Genomic DNA, 12,218 nt, shown 5'->3' with positions numbered 1-12,218 from the left:
CCTCTGGTCAGAACATGTGCCCTATAGAAAAAGCTAAAAAAAAAAAAAGTTTATGTTGATATAAATATATGACCGAATATATAAATATGTGAGGAAGAATAGACAAATCCTCTGTTCAAAACAATTTTAAAAATTTTCTTGATACTCTGTCCTCAAGGAATAGGAGCCTCTCTACTCTTTAAATTTTGGTGGCACATAGTGACTTCATTCCAAAGACTACATTATAAAAAGAGGGAAAAACAGTAACTTGATACAAGGATGTTCAGATGATGAAAATTCATTCAACCCTAAACCTACTCTTCAATTTTAAAAAGTTTAAGTGGACAATTTGGCATGAGTTTTCTTGAGATTATGGGATGTTCTTCCTTTGAGGTTTTTGCTGTAGGATGCGTGCACTTGCCAGACAGACAGCGAGAGAGAGAAAGCGAGAAATCACCCCCCGGGGGGATGGCCACGCTGCAATCCCTTCTCCTCCATTCTCCTCTCGGGTTCTTGGGCATGCACGCACACGCGCCCAGCGTGAGTTTTAAGCCACTGGGTCCAGGACACGAACCGCAGTTGACTACATGTGAGTCCAGTATTACGCTAACTGCTGGTCCCGATTTTTCTTGAGATTATGGGATGTTCTTCCCCTGCACAACCTTGGGTGTTGCTCTTGTCAGAAGCTAGCAACCGCAAATCCCAAGACCAAAGTCAGATCTTGAGCATTCGTGGCTCATCCAGTCAGTGCCTACCAAAGGCTAAAATCCCAGTGAGGGGCGGGGCGGAAGGAGATTTGGCTCATGGCTGCAATGCGTCAAGTGCTTTTTCCCCCTTTTCCCTCTGTCCAGCATGCCTTCTTTACTATTATGGGATGGGATACTTTGTATGTCAGATTCCAAATGGGCAATATGGGTATATGGCCTCAAGACACTAGCAGTTCTAGTGCTCTTTTGTATTTTATTTATAAACTTCTAGCTACAGGCTTTCATTTACACAGTGATCTATTAATAGTAGTCCTATCTGACTTTTCAGCCTTTTAATGTCTTTTTAAAGTTTTTGTTTTTAAATGTAGTGTTGCTCTTTGTTTTCAGAAAAGGATTGAGCCAATGCCCCAGTTCCCCATTATCAGAATCACTCTCCATATTTTCTGGTCTTTGCTCTGTTTTCTGTGGTTATGCTACCTTAAATGCTTGGTATTTCTTAGAGTCTTCCATATCAAATATGTTTTATTAGGACCCCCCTTTTCCTTAGATGGTCAGTTTTTTAGTTTTCTTAATAGCTTCTAAGAAAAAAAGCTACTGTTGATTATCTTTTTCTCTCCATGTGGATACATGCCTTTTACATTCCTTTACACTCATTTCAGTGTTATTCTTGAATGAACAGAAATAACTGTCTCTTTTCTTTTCTCTCCTCTCCTCCCCTCCCTCCTTTCCTGTTTCCTTCCTTTCCCTTCCCTTCCCTTCCCTTCCCTTCCCTTCCCTTCCCTCCCCTTCCCTTCCTCTCACCTCTTCCCTTCTCTCCTCTCCTTTTCTCTTTTTCTTTCCTCTCCCTTCCTCTACCCCTCTTTTCCCTGCTGGTTCCAATGTCTGCCAAATATTATAGATTTGATAAATATCCATAAATAAAATAAAATATATATGCATCCACAACATTATCTAGATGGTGTCAATGGGATGCTAAAAATCTTTTGTTCAAACTATCTATTTGTCACTCTGAGAAGACAACATACTTACCAGGAATAGGACTGTAATGTTATCACACTGCGTATTTTCTGGAGAATAACCACAGATATAGTTTCGATCTAGAATGAAACCAAATGTGAGGAGAATGATCCCAGCTGTTGCTCCCAGGACACTAAGAAAATTCATAATTCGGCTCAATTTCACCTGAAAGAGAATAAGAGCATGATGCAATGACTCAGGTCCAACCTGTGCTATAGATAAACAACTGGCGGGAGATCTGAGGGCAGGACTTGTTTTTTTTAATATATAATGAATTATTTAATTTTATTTATTATTACTATTTTTTAATTCACCAGTTAGAGATAGAGAGAGAGGGAAAATGAGAAAGTAAGCCAGCAGGTCTGGGACTCAAAGCACAGTCTGCCATGTGGGAGTGTCCAGCACCTTAACCACTGTGCCACCTGCTAGGAGCAGGATTTTAGCCTCAGCATGACAGCTCCACACAAAGGAACGGTGTGAGCATCTGAGGGTTATCTTCATTTCTTTGAGTTTCAGAATGAGGTGATTCAGTGAATTTTTTTTAATTTAATTTTTATTTATCATTATTATTTTTTAATTTGCTACAGGACATGCACACTCACCAGAGAGAGAGAGAGAGAGAGAGGGAAAGTGAGAAAGCAAGCTACCACGTCTGAGACTCAAACCGTGGTCAGCCATGTAGGAGGCCAGCACCTTAACCATCATGCCATCCGCTGGCCCTAAGATTCAGTGACCTCTCCCACATTCTGTGCCTATGTTAACTTTTGTTCAATTGGGCAGCGTGCATAAGCAACAAAGGAGGTACTTAGGGAGAGCCACATTGCGTTGCCATTTTTTTTCCCTAAAACTGTAGACTTACCAGAGATATAGTTTGCTGAAAATCATGACTGGCTTATTAATTGGTCATACTTTTGTTTCTTTTAGTAAGGTAAAAATACTTTACTTATAATTTATTTAAAAAGTCATACTTTAACCTCTATTAGCCCTGCATTCTTTATTTCGAGATTCTGTTTGTGGATTAGTCAGGTGGTCTAAACTGTGCCTTTCATATGAGTTAAACTAGTGCCCACTAAAGTGTTCACGGTGCAGAAGGTACCAAAACTACTTACAGAAAGAAGGAATGAATGAGTGCCTACAGTACTGAGACCCAATCTACCTTTAATTGACTGGGGAACCTGGGCAAGTCATTTAACCATTCTGTGTTTCACTGTCTTCATATATAAAATCATAATTACACTGGACTAGAAAATTCTGGAACTAATGGCTTATGATCCATGGCTTATGAAGAGGAAAATGTCACTAATTGATATCACTACTTGACAGCTTCTGGAATTATGGTGACCTAATGATTTTCCAAATTTATTTTCAGGGCTAATAGGAATTATTTCAAAGTTACCAATCTTTAATAATGTGGAAATGTAACTCACCAGACTTTCTGTGGTTTTTCTTTTCGTAGCAATTAGGAAGGCTCCAGAATTAATGAACTGTTTAAAAAAATAATTCTTAATGATGGATATGTTTAGGTGATTTGAAGGGTTCTCACAGAATAGACTTCCACACATCTGTTCAGAGTTCCCACAGTCCTCAGGGCAGTGAGAAGGGTAAGTCACCTTGTCTGTACCCAAGTGGTGGACAAAACACTGAGCTGGGAATCTGTTTAGCTTTATTTATTTTGAACATAAGTTTTTAACCAAACTGCTATTTAGTTTTCTTCTCTGTCTTCCTTTCATAGCTATTGTAGACTCAGCTTTGATATCATGATACACTGTGTTAAATCAGCTCACAATCAGTAAGACCAGATTCCATCTTATTGCAATCCAATGTGTTTTCTGGGTGGGAACATAAGATAGTGTGCTGAACTCCTGGAGTTTACAGCATAGAAAGTGGTCTTCTCTTCAGCCTTTTCTGCATCTCTCTCCCTTGGTATGGAACTAGACATCCCTATTCCTTACACCCAGGCCTCCCCTAGTTTTATCCTCTATATCTGTCCTCACCTTATTAGCCACTCATCCAGATCTCAGTCACGCTGGAAATGTCTCTGGGGACACCCCTTGATTTGGTGCCTTTCCTCTAAAGGCAGTCTCTGTGTCTGCTATTATTTCTTATCACACTCCATGGTAATTGTCTGACTCTTCACTGAACTTGAGACCAGGGACTGCTTTTTTCCTGAATCCATATACCCTTCCCATTCCCCGGCACTAAATTAGGTACTAAATTAATATTTATTGAATGGGATTGAATAAATTCCTCTTGCAGTTCAAAAGGTGCATTTGAGAAGCCCTCCCCACTCTTCCACTTCTCTGAAGAGTAAATCGCTCCTTCATCTCTCCTTACATAAACACCCTGCATCTCTTTGATATCATTTATCACATTACCTTCAAAGACATGTTTCCATGTTTCTGTGTCTGGTTTTTGTTTGTTTGTTTGTTTGTTTTTCCCCTAGAACAAGAGCCCTTTAATAGAAGGATTTATCTGTTACTGGTCTTTGGATTCTCATTGTCTTGTCTGTGTTTCTGGCTTATAATAGCAACTAATTTCAAATGAAGTAATTAATGAATAAATAAACACTTCAAGACTCAAAAATACTCTTTCCTTTTTTTTTTGGAGAGGTTTTCGCTATAGGGCGTGTGCACTTGCCAGAAAGAGAGAGAGAGAGACAGAGAGACAGAAAGTGAGAAATCACCCCCCAGGGGGGATGGCCACGCTGCAATCCCCTCTCCTCCGTTCTCCTCTTGGGATCTTGGGCACGCACGCACATGCGCCTGGCGTGAGTTTAAGCCGCTGGATCTGGGACTTGAACCGTAGTCGACTACGTGGGAGTCCAGTCCAGAGACATAGCCAATTATGCTAACTGCTGGTCCAAAGACTCAAAAATATTCTTAAAGGAAATTCAAGACCATGAATATATCAATGACTGATAAATTAATGGGAAACTAATTTTAGCGACATTATTGTTACTGCACTTTCAAAGCATATCATACAACTGGATCCAGCTTATTTCCTAACTAAATCATTCCTTAACATCCTAGTTGGCATGAGTTCTAATTAAACTGTACTTACCAAAACAGAACCCCAGAATGAATATCCTGTATTAAATATAAAGGGAAACCTTGGGTATGGTTCCACCATGGTGAAAAGAAAAACAAGTCCAAAGGAAAAGTTCATAATTCCAATCAAAATCTGAATGGTCTGTAATAGGAAAAAAAAAAAGTCATGGTGAGGAAAAAGCAAAGTGATAGGTTCCCTTTTGTTTCAAAGATTTTTGTTTTGGTTTGGTTTGGTCAAAAGAATTTGGCGATTACCTTTTTTTTGGGGGGGTAAATAAGGGAAGGATAGATGTTTCTAATAGTTTTGTGATACTCCAACATACTTTCTTAATTCCATTTTCTGTTACTTAATAATAGATACAAAGATTTAAATCAGTGCTCCTGAAAATGTGGTTCATGGAATGGACTTGGGAGCTATTGGTTGTTTGAAAAGTCATCGTATATTTTTGTTTTTCTATGCAAAAGTACTTCATGACTTTTCTGACAACCCAATACAAATGTAAGCTATCAGACCCTTCCATACTTACTAGTCTCTCTAGTTGAGGTGGGAAATATGTCTTAACAAGCTCTCCAACTCTTTAGCATGCCATGTGAAAAATTGAAAAGCACTGAAGTCTAAATCATTGTAGAAACCTGGCTTCAAGCAGATGTTGGCTGTCAGAAAACCCTCCCCGAGATGACCAAGTCCTCTGAGGTCGTTGGGGTCTTGTCTCACGTCCAAGCCCAGAGCAGTATCCATCTCTTCCATTTCTTTGTTTTCTCTGTGTGCCACACTTGTGATGCCTTGCAACACCAAGCAGTGGTTTGACAAATGCGAGAGAAGACTGATGAGAATGACCTGAAGCTCGGAATCCATGTAACATAGGAGTTAATGTCCTCTGCCCTATTTTATTCTCAGTTCACTGCCTCAATCCAAGTAATCTCATTTGCTCTCATAGCAACTAACAGCTTTCAGTGGGGTGAATTCTAGATAATATCATTTTCATCAGGACCAGACCACATTTTTAGCTCTTGTCAAACATCTCCACTTAAATGACCCACCAGCACTTTCTAGTCAACATGTTCAGACACAAGCTCACTTTCCTCCCTTTAAATCTGATCTTCTTTCTGTCTTCTTTGTCTCCATGATTGGCACCATCTTCTTAGGCATGTAGTCTTATGGTCGTCTTCTAATGTCCCTTGATCTCAAAATTCAAGAAATAAATAACCTTTCTTATGATCTAAGCTTATGAAATTATAGATATTTTACTCTCCTTTCCCCCATTTTTGCTGTTGTGGCCTTCGTTTTCATTTATTGTAATTCTATTACTTCTTCAGAATCCAGATTAAAGGTCAAATTTGCCCTGTAGTTGTTTCATCCATTTTATTTTATAATTTTATTTTATTTTACTTTAAATTGCCAGAGGGTACGTGTGCTTACTAGAGACAGACAGGGAGATATACAGAAAGAGATACAGGGAGAAAGCCAACCTGACCCCATAAAGTGTATAGTCATGCTGCAATCCCTTTTTCTTCCATTTCTCCACCTTGTGGAGATTTGGGGCAAGCATGCATATGTGTCCAAGAGGTTTCTTAAGCTACGTGATCTGGGATTTGGACCTCAGGGTTAGCCATGTAGGATTCAGCTTTCCTTAACCACCAGACCATAGGACTGGCCCGCTTCATTGCTTTTAGCTGGATATAAGCAGTCTCTCTCTGGTCCCCCACCATTACAACCACCATTTATAGTTCTTATTAGATGTTATGTTGAAAAGTAATTTTTAATATTTTAATTCTGTTATCACTTTTTATTAATTTCTTATTATAACATACTATTATTTCTTCTAAATTTTATGTCTTTATTTCTAAACTTTATGTGTTTATTTCTATAATCCTCTTCCTCTAATACAGTTCCTACACAGAATTTAATATTTATTTTTACAAATAATTTTAACTCTAGCAAAAGTTTGGATCGCATCATATTTGAATAGATGTGAAAGCAAGTTAAATTGGTAATTTTTTTCTTTGTGTTCGTGGGCCATCTTTTTATATTTTTTTTTTCTAAAGAGGTTTAATTTCCATTTTCCAGTCTTGAAGACAGGTTTGAGAGGACAAATGTTTTCAAAGATATTTCAAAAACAATATTGCAGTCCCAAACATACCTGAATCATCACATTACCTTTAAAAAGGGTTGGTAAGTAAAAGAAAATACTTGTGGAATGAGTAGGTGGGTAGATGGTGAGAGGCGCACTAACAATATTAAGGAGATATTCTAAAAATGCTCCATATATAAAATACAGTGTCATATTGTGAAACTCCAAATCCTGATTTTTGAAACTATAGAACACAATAATCCAGGATATAGAATCTGGCCTATTGACTTCTACTAGATTTTATTTTCACTTTCTTTTCTCTGAACTGGACTCAAAAAATTTCATAGATGATCTGTTTGGAGACTGTGACCTTCAAAGAACACAAGGGCAAGGGTCTTAGCTTATTTATCCTGTATATTCCTCTCCATAGAATCTTGTTCATAGGTGGTAGAGAAATATGATGTTACTCCTGTATTGATACATGTGTTCATTGGTCTGATTTGATCATCACACATTCTTTCTTTTTAATTTTTTTTTTTGAGAGGTTTTTGCTATAGGGTGCGTGTGCTTGCCAGACAGACAGAGAGACAGAGAGACAGAAAGCGAGAAATCACCCCCCAGTGGGGATGACCACACCACAATCCCTTTTCCTCCATTCTCCTCTTGGGATCTTGGGCACGCATGCACATGCACCCGGCGTGAGTTTCAAGCCACCGGGTCAGGGACGCGAACCATGGTCTATTACATGGGAGTCCAGCGACATAGCCATTACGCTAACTTCTGGTCCCTGATCATCACACATTTTATGCATGTTTTGAAACATTACACTGTACCACATAAGTACGTGTAATTATTATATGTCAGTTAAAATTTACAAAAATTGGGACTAGCAGTTGATGTAGTGGTTACTTCGCTGGACTCCCACATGATCCACCATGGTTCCAGTCCTGGACCCAGAGGCTTGAAATTTGTGCCAGGTGCATGTGTGTGCATGCCCCAAACTCCAAGAGGCTAATAGAAGAGAAGGGATTGAAACATGGCCATCCTCTGGCAGGTGATTTCTCACTTTGTTTCTCTGTCTCTGTTTCTCCAGAAAGTACATGTACCCTATAAAAAAAAATCTCTCTCAGAAAAAAATGACAAAAATTATAAAAAGTAGAGAGACAAAAACTAAAAAATAGAAAAGGTCACTATGGGGATCAAAAGATGGCCTGTTATGTCACTGGACTCCCACATTGTCAATCACAGTTCAAGTCCCAGACTCAGCAGCTTAACACTCATATTAGGCATGTGTGCTCAAAATGCTGACATGAGAATGGAGGAGAAAGGATTGTGGTGTGGCTATCCCCCGGGGTGGGAGGAGTTGATTTCTCACTTTCTATCTCTCTGTCTTTCTCTATCTCTCTGGCAAGTGCAAGTGCCTTATAGCAAAAAAATCTCTCTAAAAAGAAAGTCACTATGTGTGATGACATATTTTCATTCACTTCATTATAGTAATCACTTTTTTAATGGGTTTTTAAAAATTATTATTATTATTATTTCATTTGATATAGGACATGTGTGTTCATCTGAGAAAGAGGGAAAGTGAGAAAGCAAGCTGCCAGGTCTGGGATTCAAAGCTCTGTTGCTCATGTGGGAGTCTAGTGTCTTAACTACCACACATCACCAGCTGGTTCATTATAGTAGCCAATTTATTATCTGTATTTATTCCAAAACATTATGTTGTACACTTTAAAAATGCAGAATTTAATGGGACCAGGAGTTAGCGTAATGGCTATGTTGCTGGACTCCCACGTAGTCGACCGTGGTTTGCGTCCTGGACCCGGTGGCTTAAAACTCACACTGGGCACGTGTGCGTGCGTGCCCAAGATCCCAAGAGGAGAACAGAGGAGAAGGGATTGTGGCGTGGCCATCCCTCCTGGGGGGTGATTTCTCGCTTTCTGTCTCTCTGTCTCTCTGTCTGGCGAGTGCACGTGCCCTATAGCAAAAACCTCTCAAAAATAAATAAATAAATAAATAAATAAATAAATAAAAACAAACACAGAAGTTAAAAAATAATTGGGATTGACTTCTACCTTAAAACATATACCACCATATACTTTTTTCCTTTCTTTTCCTGTTCCCCTCAGTAGGATGTATATAGGGTAAAGTATTACTTACCCCTAAGATTTTCATTTTTGTAGCAAATAATTTTTTCAAAGGGCTTTGAGTCCCATAGCTTGTAGCTGTAAGATCTCTTAACTGGCATTCTGGAACAGCGACCTCTGGTGGAAATACCAGAAACACAGGACTGTGTTCAGTGCTTGAATTCATGATGGTGCAGTTGTTATTTTGAAATGGGAGGAAAGTAGTTGTTTCTTCAGTCTAGACCATGTTCTTCTCCTGGAGCAAGACTATCTGGAGAACTGGCATTGTTGTGCTTTGTCTTAGAATTATAGAACCATAGAGTCACAGAGTCATGGAATCTCAGGACTGGTCAAGATCCCAAGAAGGTTAGTAAGCAAAATGCCTGGACTGAGGATTGAAGGACCAGAACAATAGTCCTGGTATGGTGGGGAACGCAGTATGACCTTAAGCAAGTCACATTTCTTTCTCTTGGTTTCAGCTTCCTCATGTGTATGTACACTGACCACACTGGACTAGATGATCTAAAAAGATATTTCAGGTTCCAAACAAATGGGAACTCGTCATCTTCAGACAAGTAAAGGACAAAACCTCTCAGGCAACAGAACTGATTCAACACTTCCTTTTTTCTTTTCTTTTTTCTGTTTTTTGAAAGGTTTTTGCTATAAGGTGCATGCGCTTACCAGAAAGACAGAGAGAGACAGAGAGACAGAAAGCAAGAAATCACTCCCCAGGGGGGATGGCCATGCCACAATCCCTTCTCCTCCACTCTCCTCTTGGGATCTTGGGCATGCACGCACACACGCCCAGTGTGAGTTTAAGCCACCAGGTCTGGGACTCGAACCGTGGTTGACTATATGGGAGTCCAGCGACATAGCCATTATGCTAACTGCTGGTCCCGATTCAACACTTTCTGACATACACATAGCATTTATTCAGCCTGCAACTTTATTTTTTAACTGTTTCACAAACTACCCCAAAATGTAGTGGCTTCAAACAACCACCATTTGATTTTATTCACAACTCTGTGGGTCATATAGGTTGTTCTTCTGTTCTGGTCCAGTTCAACTCTTCTGTACCAGGTTCTCAGGCATCTGTGGTCAATTAGCAGAGTATCCAGAGTTCCGTGAGTTAGGATGAGCTCAGTTATGTGTCTGGTAGCTGGCAGACTCATTCTCCTTCAATTCACAAGTTCTTTTAAAACTTAGCTCATGTGTGCTAATGTCCCACTGGTCTAAGCAAATTGCATAGACCCCTCCCCCCCACCAAGAGTCAATAGGTGAGAAGATAGACCATTATCTTCATGGAAAGATCTGTGTTGTACTATTGTAAGAATATGGATGATGAGAGGAGAAAAATAACCTCAAGACACTTGCCAATAGACCATTTTAAAACACTACCCCTCTTTATAATTTATTTTCTCTGAATTTACCCTCCTTTTATTCAGCTTTACATGAACATAGAATATTAATGGTGATCATCCTTCATGAAAGTTATCTGACATTTGGTTAGGGTCCTCCGAGTTAAGCAAATTTTCTTCTAGTATTTTATAATATTTCATTTCACCCTGATTATTTTTTAGCTTTGCTCTGGACTTTCTTTTTCCAGTTTCTTTTTCTCTCTAACCATGATGACTAGAACAATATTCTAATTGCTACCTGAGAAATAGTAGAAAGATCATTTAAATGTTTTATTATGCTTGAATTTATGCAAGCCAATTTTGTAGTATAATGCAAGACTTAATCTTTGGAGCTTAAAGACCTAGACTTAATTCCAAGCCCTTTTCTTTACTACTTATGAGGTTTAGGCTAAGTTATTTATCAGTTTACCTATTTGATTAACTTTTCATATTAATTAAAAAATTACATTCATTTGTGGGGAAAATAATTATCTTGTAGAATTATTGTGTGTTAATTCTAGATAACTTGGTAGTAGATGCTAAATAAATTGTATTAATAATAACAAGTAATGTTTCTTTTTTTTATTGCCACTTTAATCATGGTAGCCAGATTGTCTTGTTTTATGTTTGAAAAATTCATTTTAGTTTTTTTTTTTTCAACTAAATATATCTTTATGAATTTAGCTATAGGAACTGTGGGATGCTACAATGAATCCATCCAGAAGTTATTGTACCCATTTCTCCATTTCAGGCTGGCTGTGGAATCCCATGGCCTCCTGTGACTAAGTTCCCTAGCCTGGTACATACATGAGTGACATGTATGCACTACTTTGCTTTATTCCCATATCCTTGACTTTCTTATTATTTTCAAATCTTCTAAAATCTATTCTCTTTATGGGAATTACTCTTACTACAACTGAAATTCAATTTTCTTTGATTTTAAGTGTTTCATCTTTCTCTCTTACAAAAGCCTTCCCACCTTTTTCCCCCCATAAGGTGCGTGTGTTCATCAGAGAGTAAAAGTGTCACAATCCCTTCTCCTTCATTCTCTTTTCAGGATTTTGGGCATGCACACACATGTGTCTAGTGTGATTTTCAAGCTGCCAGGTCTGGGACTTGAACCACAGAGCTGACCAAGTGGGAGGCGACACCTTAACATACCACTTGCCATTCCTCAAGTGCCCCCTTTTTAAAAAAGATTCTTTTCCATACTCTAGAGAGTACAGCAATAGCAATCTATTGGTGTGACCAGATTTTGTTTGCTTAGAAGCTCCCTAATCTCCTAGTTTTCTCTTTAAATTATAAATAATAATAATTTTAAATCTTATCCCATTAGTGAAGCTAAAACTCAGTATCCTTCTCATTGTTTCCAGATATTTCTTGGAAGGAGAAAGCAGATGTGAGAGAAAGGAAACAGCTGGGGCTTCTATTTAACCTACTGGCCTCTGGCTCTGATTTCATGCATCCATTGAATTCTTAGTTCTCTCTGTATGTCTGGACTTCTATGGATCGGGGCTCTTTTCCTCACTACATTGTCCTGCTGGTTATTAGCCTGATTCTTCATTGCCTTAAAGTAGTACCAACACAATATTGCATGTAGAGCAAACTTCAAAAACAATAGCAAAACTCACAGCACCTACAAAAGCAGTTTCTAGGGATTTCCCATTGCCTGTATCTTTTGGCACAAACTCTCTAATTCCTGTTCTAGTTTTGGCAGAAATATTAGATATTCCTTTTGTGACTACCAAGGGATTTTATTCCTTTTTTTTTTTGGAGAGGTTTTTCACTATAGGGCGCGTGCACTCACCAGACAGACAGAGAGAGACGTAGATTTAAGTGTTTCATCTTTCTCTCTTACAAAAGCCTTCCCACC

The 12,218-nt window shown here is 38.7% G+C and overlaps 1 protein-coding gene across 1 annotated transcript in view; it reads right to left on the bottom strand.

Moving 5' to 3' along the window:
- MS4A5 (membrane spanning 4-domains A5) overlaps window positions 1-9,233 on the bottom strand; it is a 12,423-nt gene extending 3,190 nt beyond the window's left edge. Inside the window, exons 1-4 of the mRNA XM_006170205.1 lie at window positions 8,983-9,233; window positions 4,764-4,892; window positions 3,131-3,187; window positions 1,716-1,868 (exon numbers count right to left, since the gene is read on the bottom strand). Coding sequence (XP_006170267.1) covers window positions 1,716-1,868; window positions 3,131-3,187; window positions 4,764-4,892; window positions 8,983-9,135 — 492 coding nt within the window. The 5' untranslated portion in view covers window positions 9,136-9,233. The remainder of the gene's footprint in view (window positions 1-1,715; window positions 1,869-3,130; window positions 3,188-4,763; window positions 4,893-8,982) is intronic.
- Between the last annotated feature and the right edge of the window lie 2,985 nt (window positions 9,234-12,218).

This window comes from Tupaia chinensis, unplaced genomic scaffold, assembly GCF_000334495.1.
Source record: "Tupaia chinensis unplaced genomic scaffold, TupChi_1.0 Scaffold148192_1, whole genome shotgun sequence".
Lineage (NCBI taxonomy): Eukaryota > Metazoa > Chordata > Mammalia > Scandentia > Tupaiidae > Tupaia > Tupaia belangeri.
The sequence above is the reverse complement of the archived record's forward strand: the minus strand, read 5'-3'. Positions and strand labels throughout refer to the sequence as shown.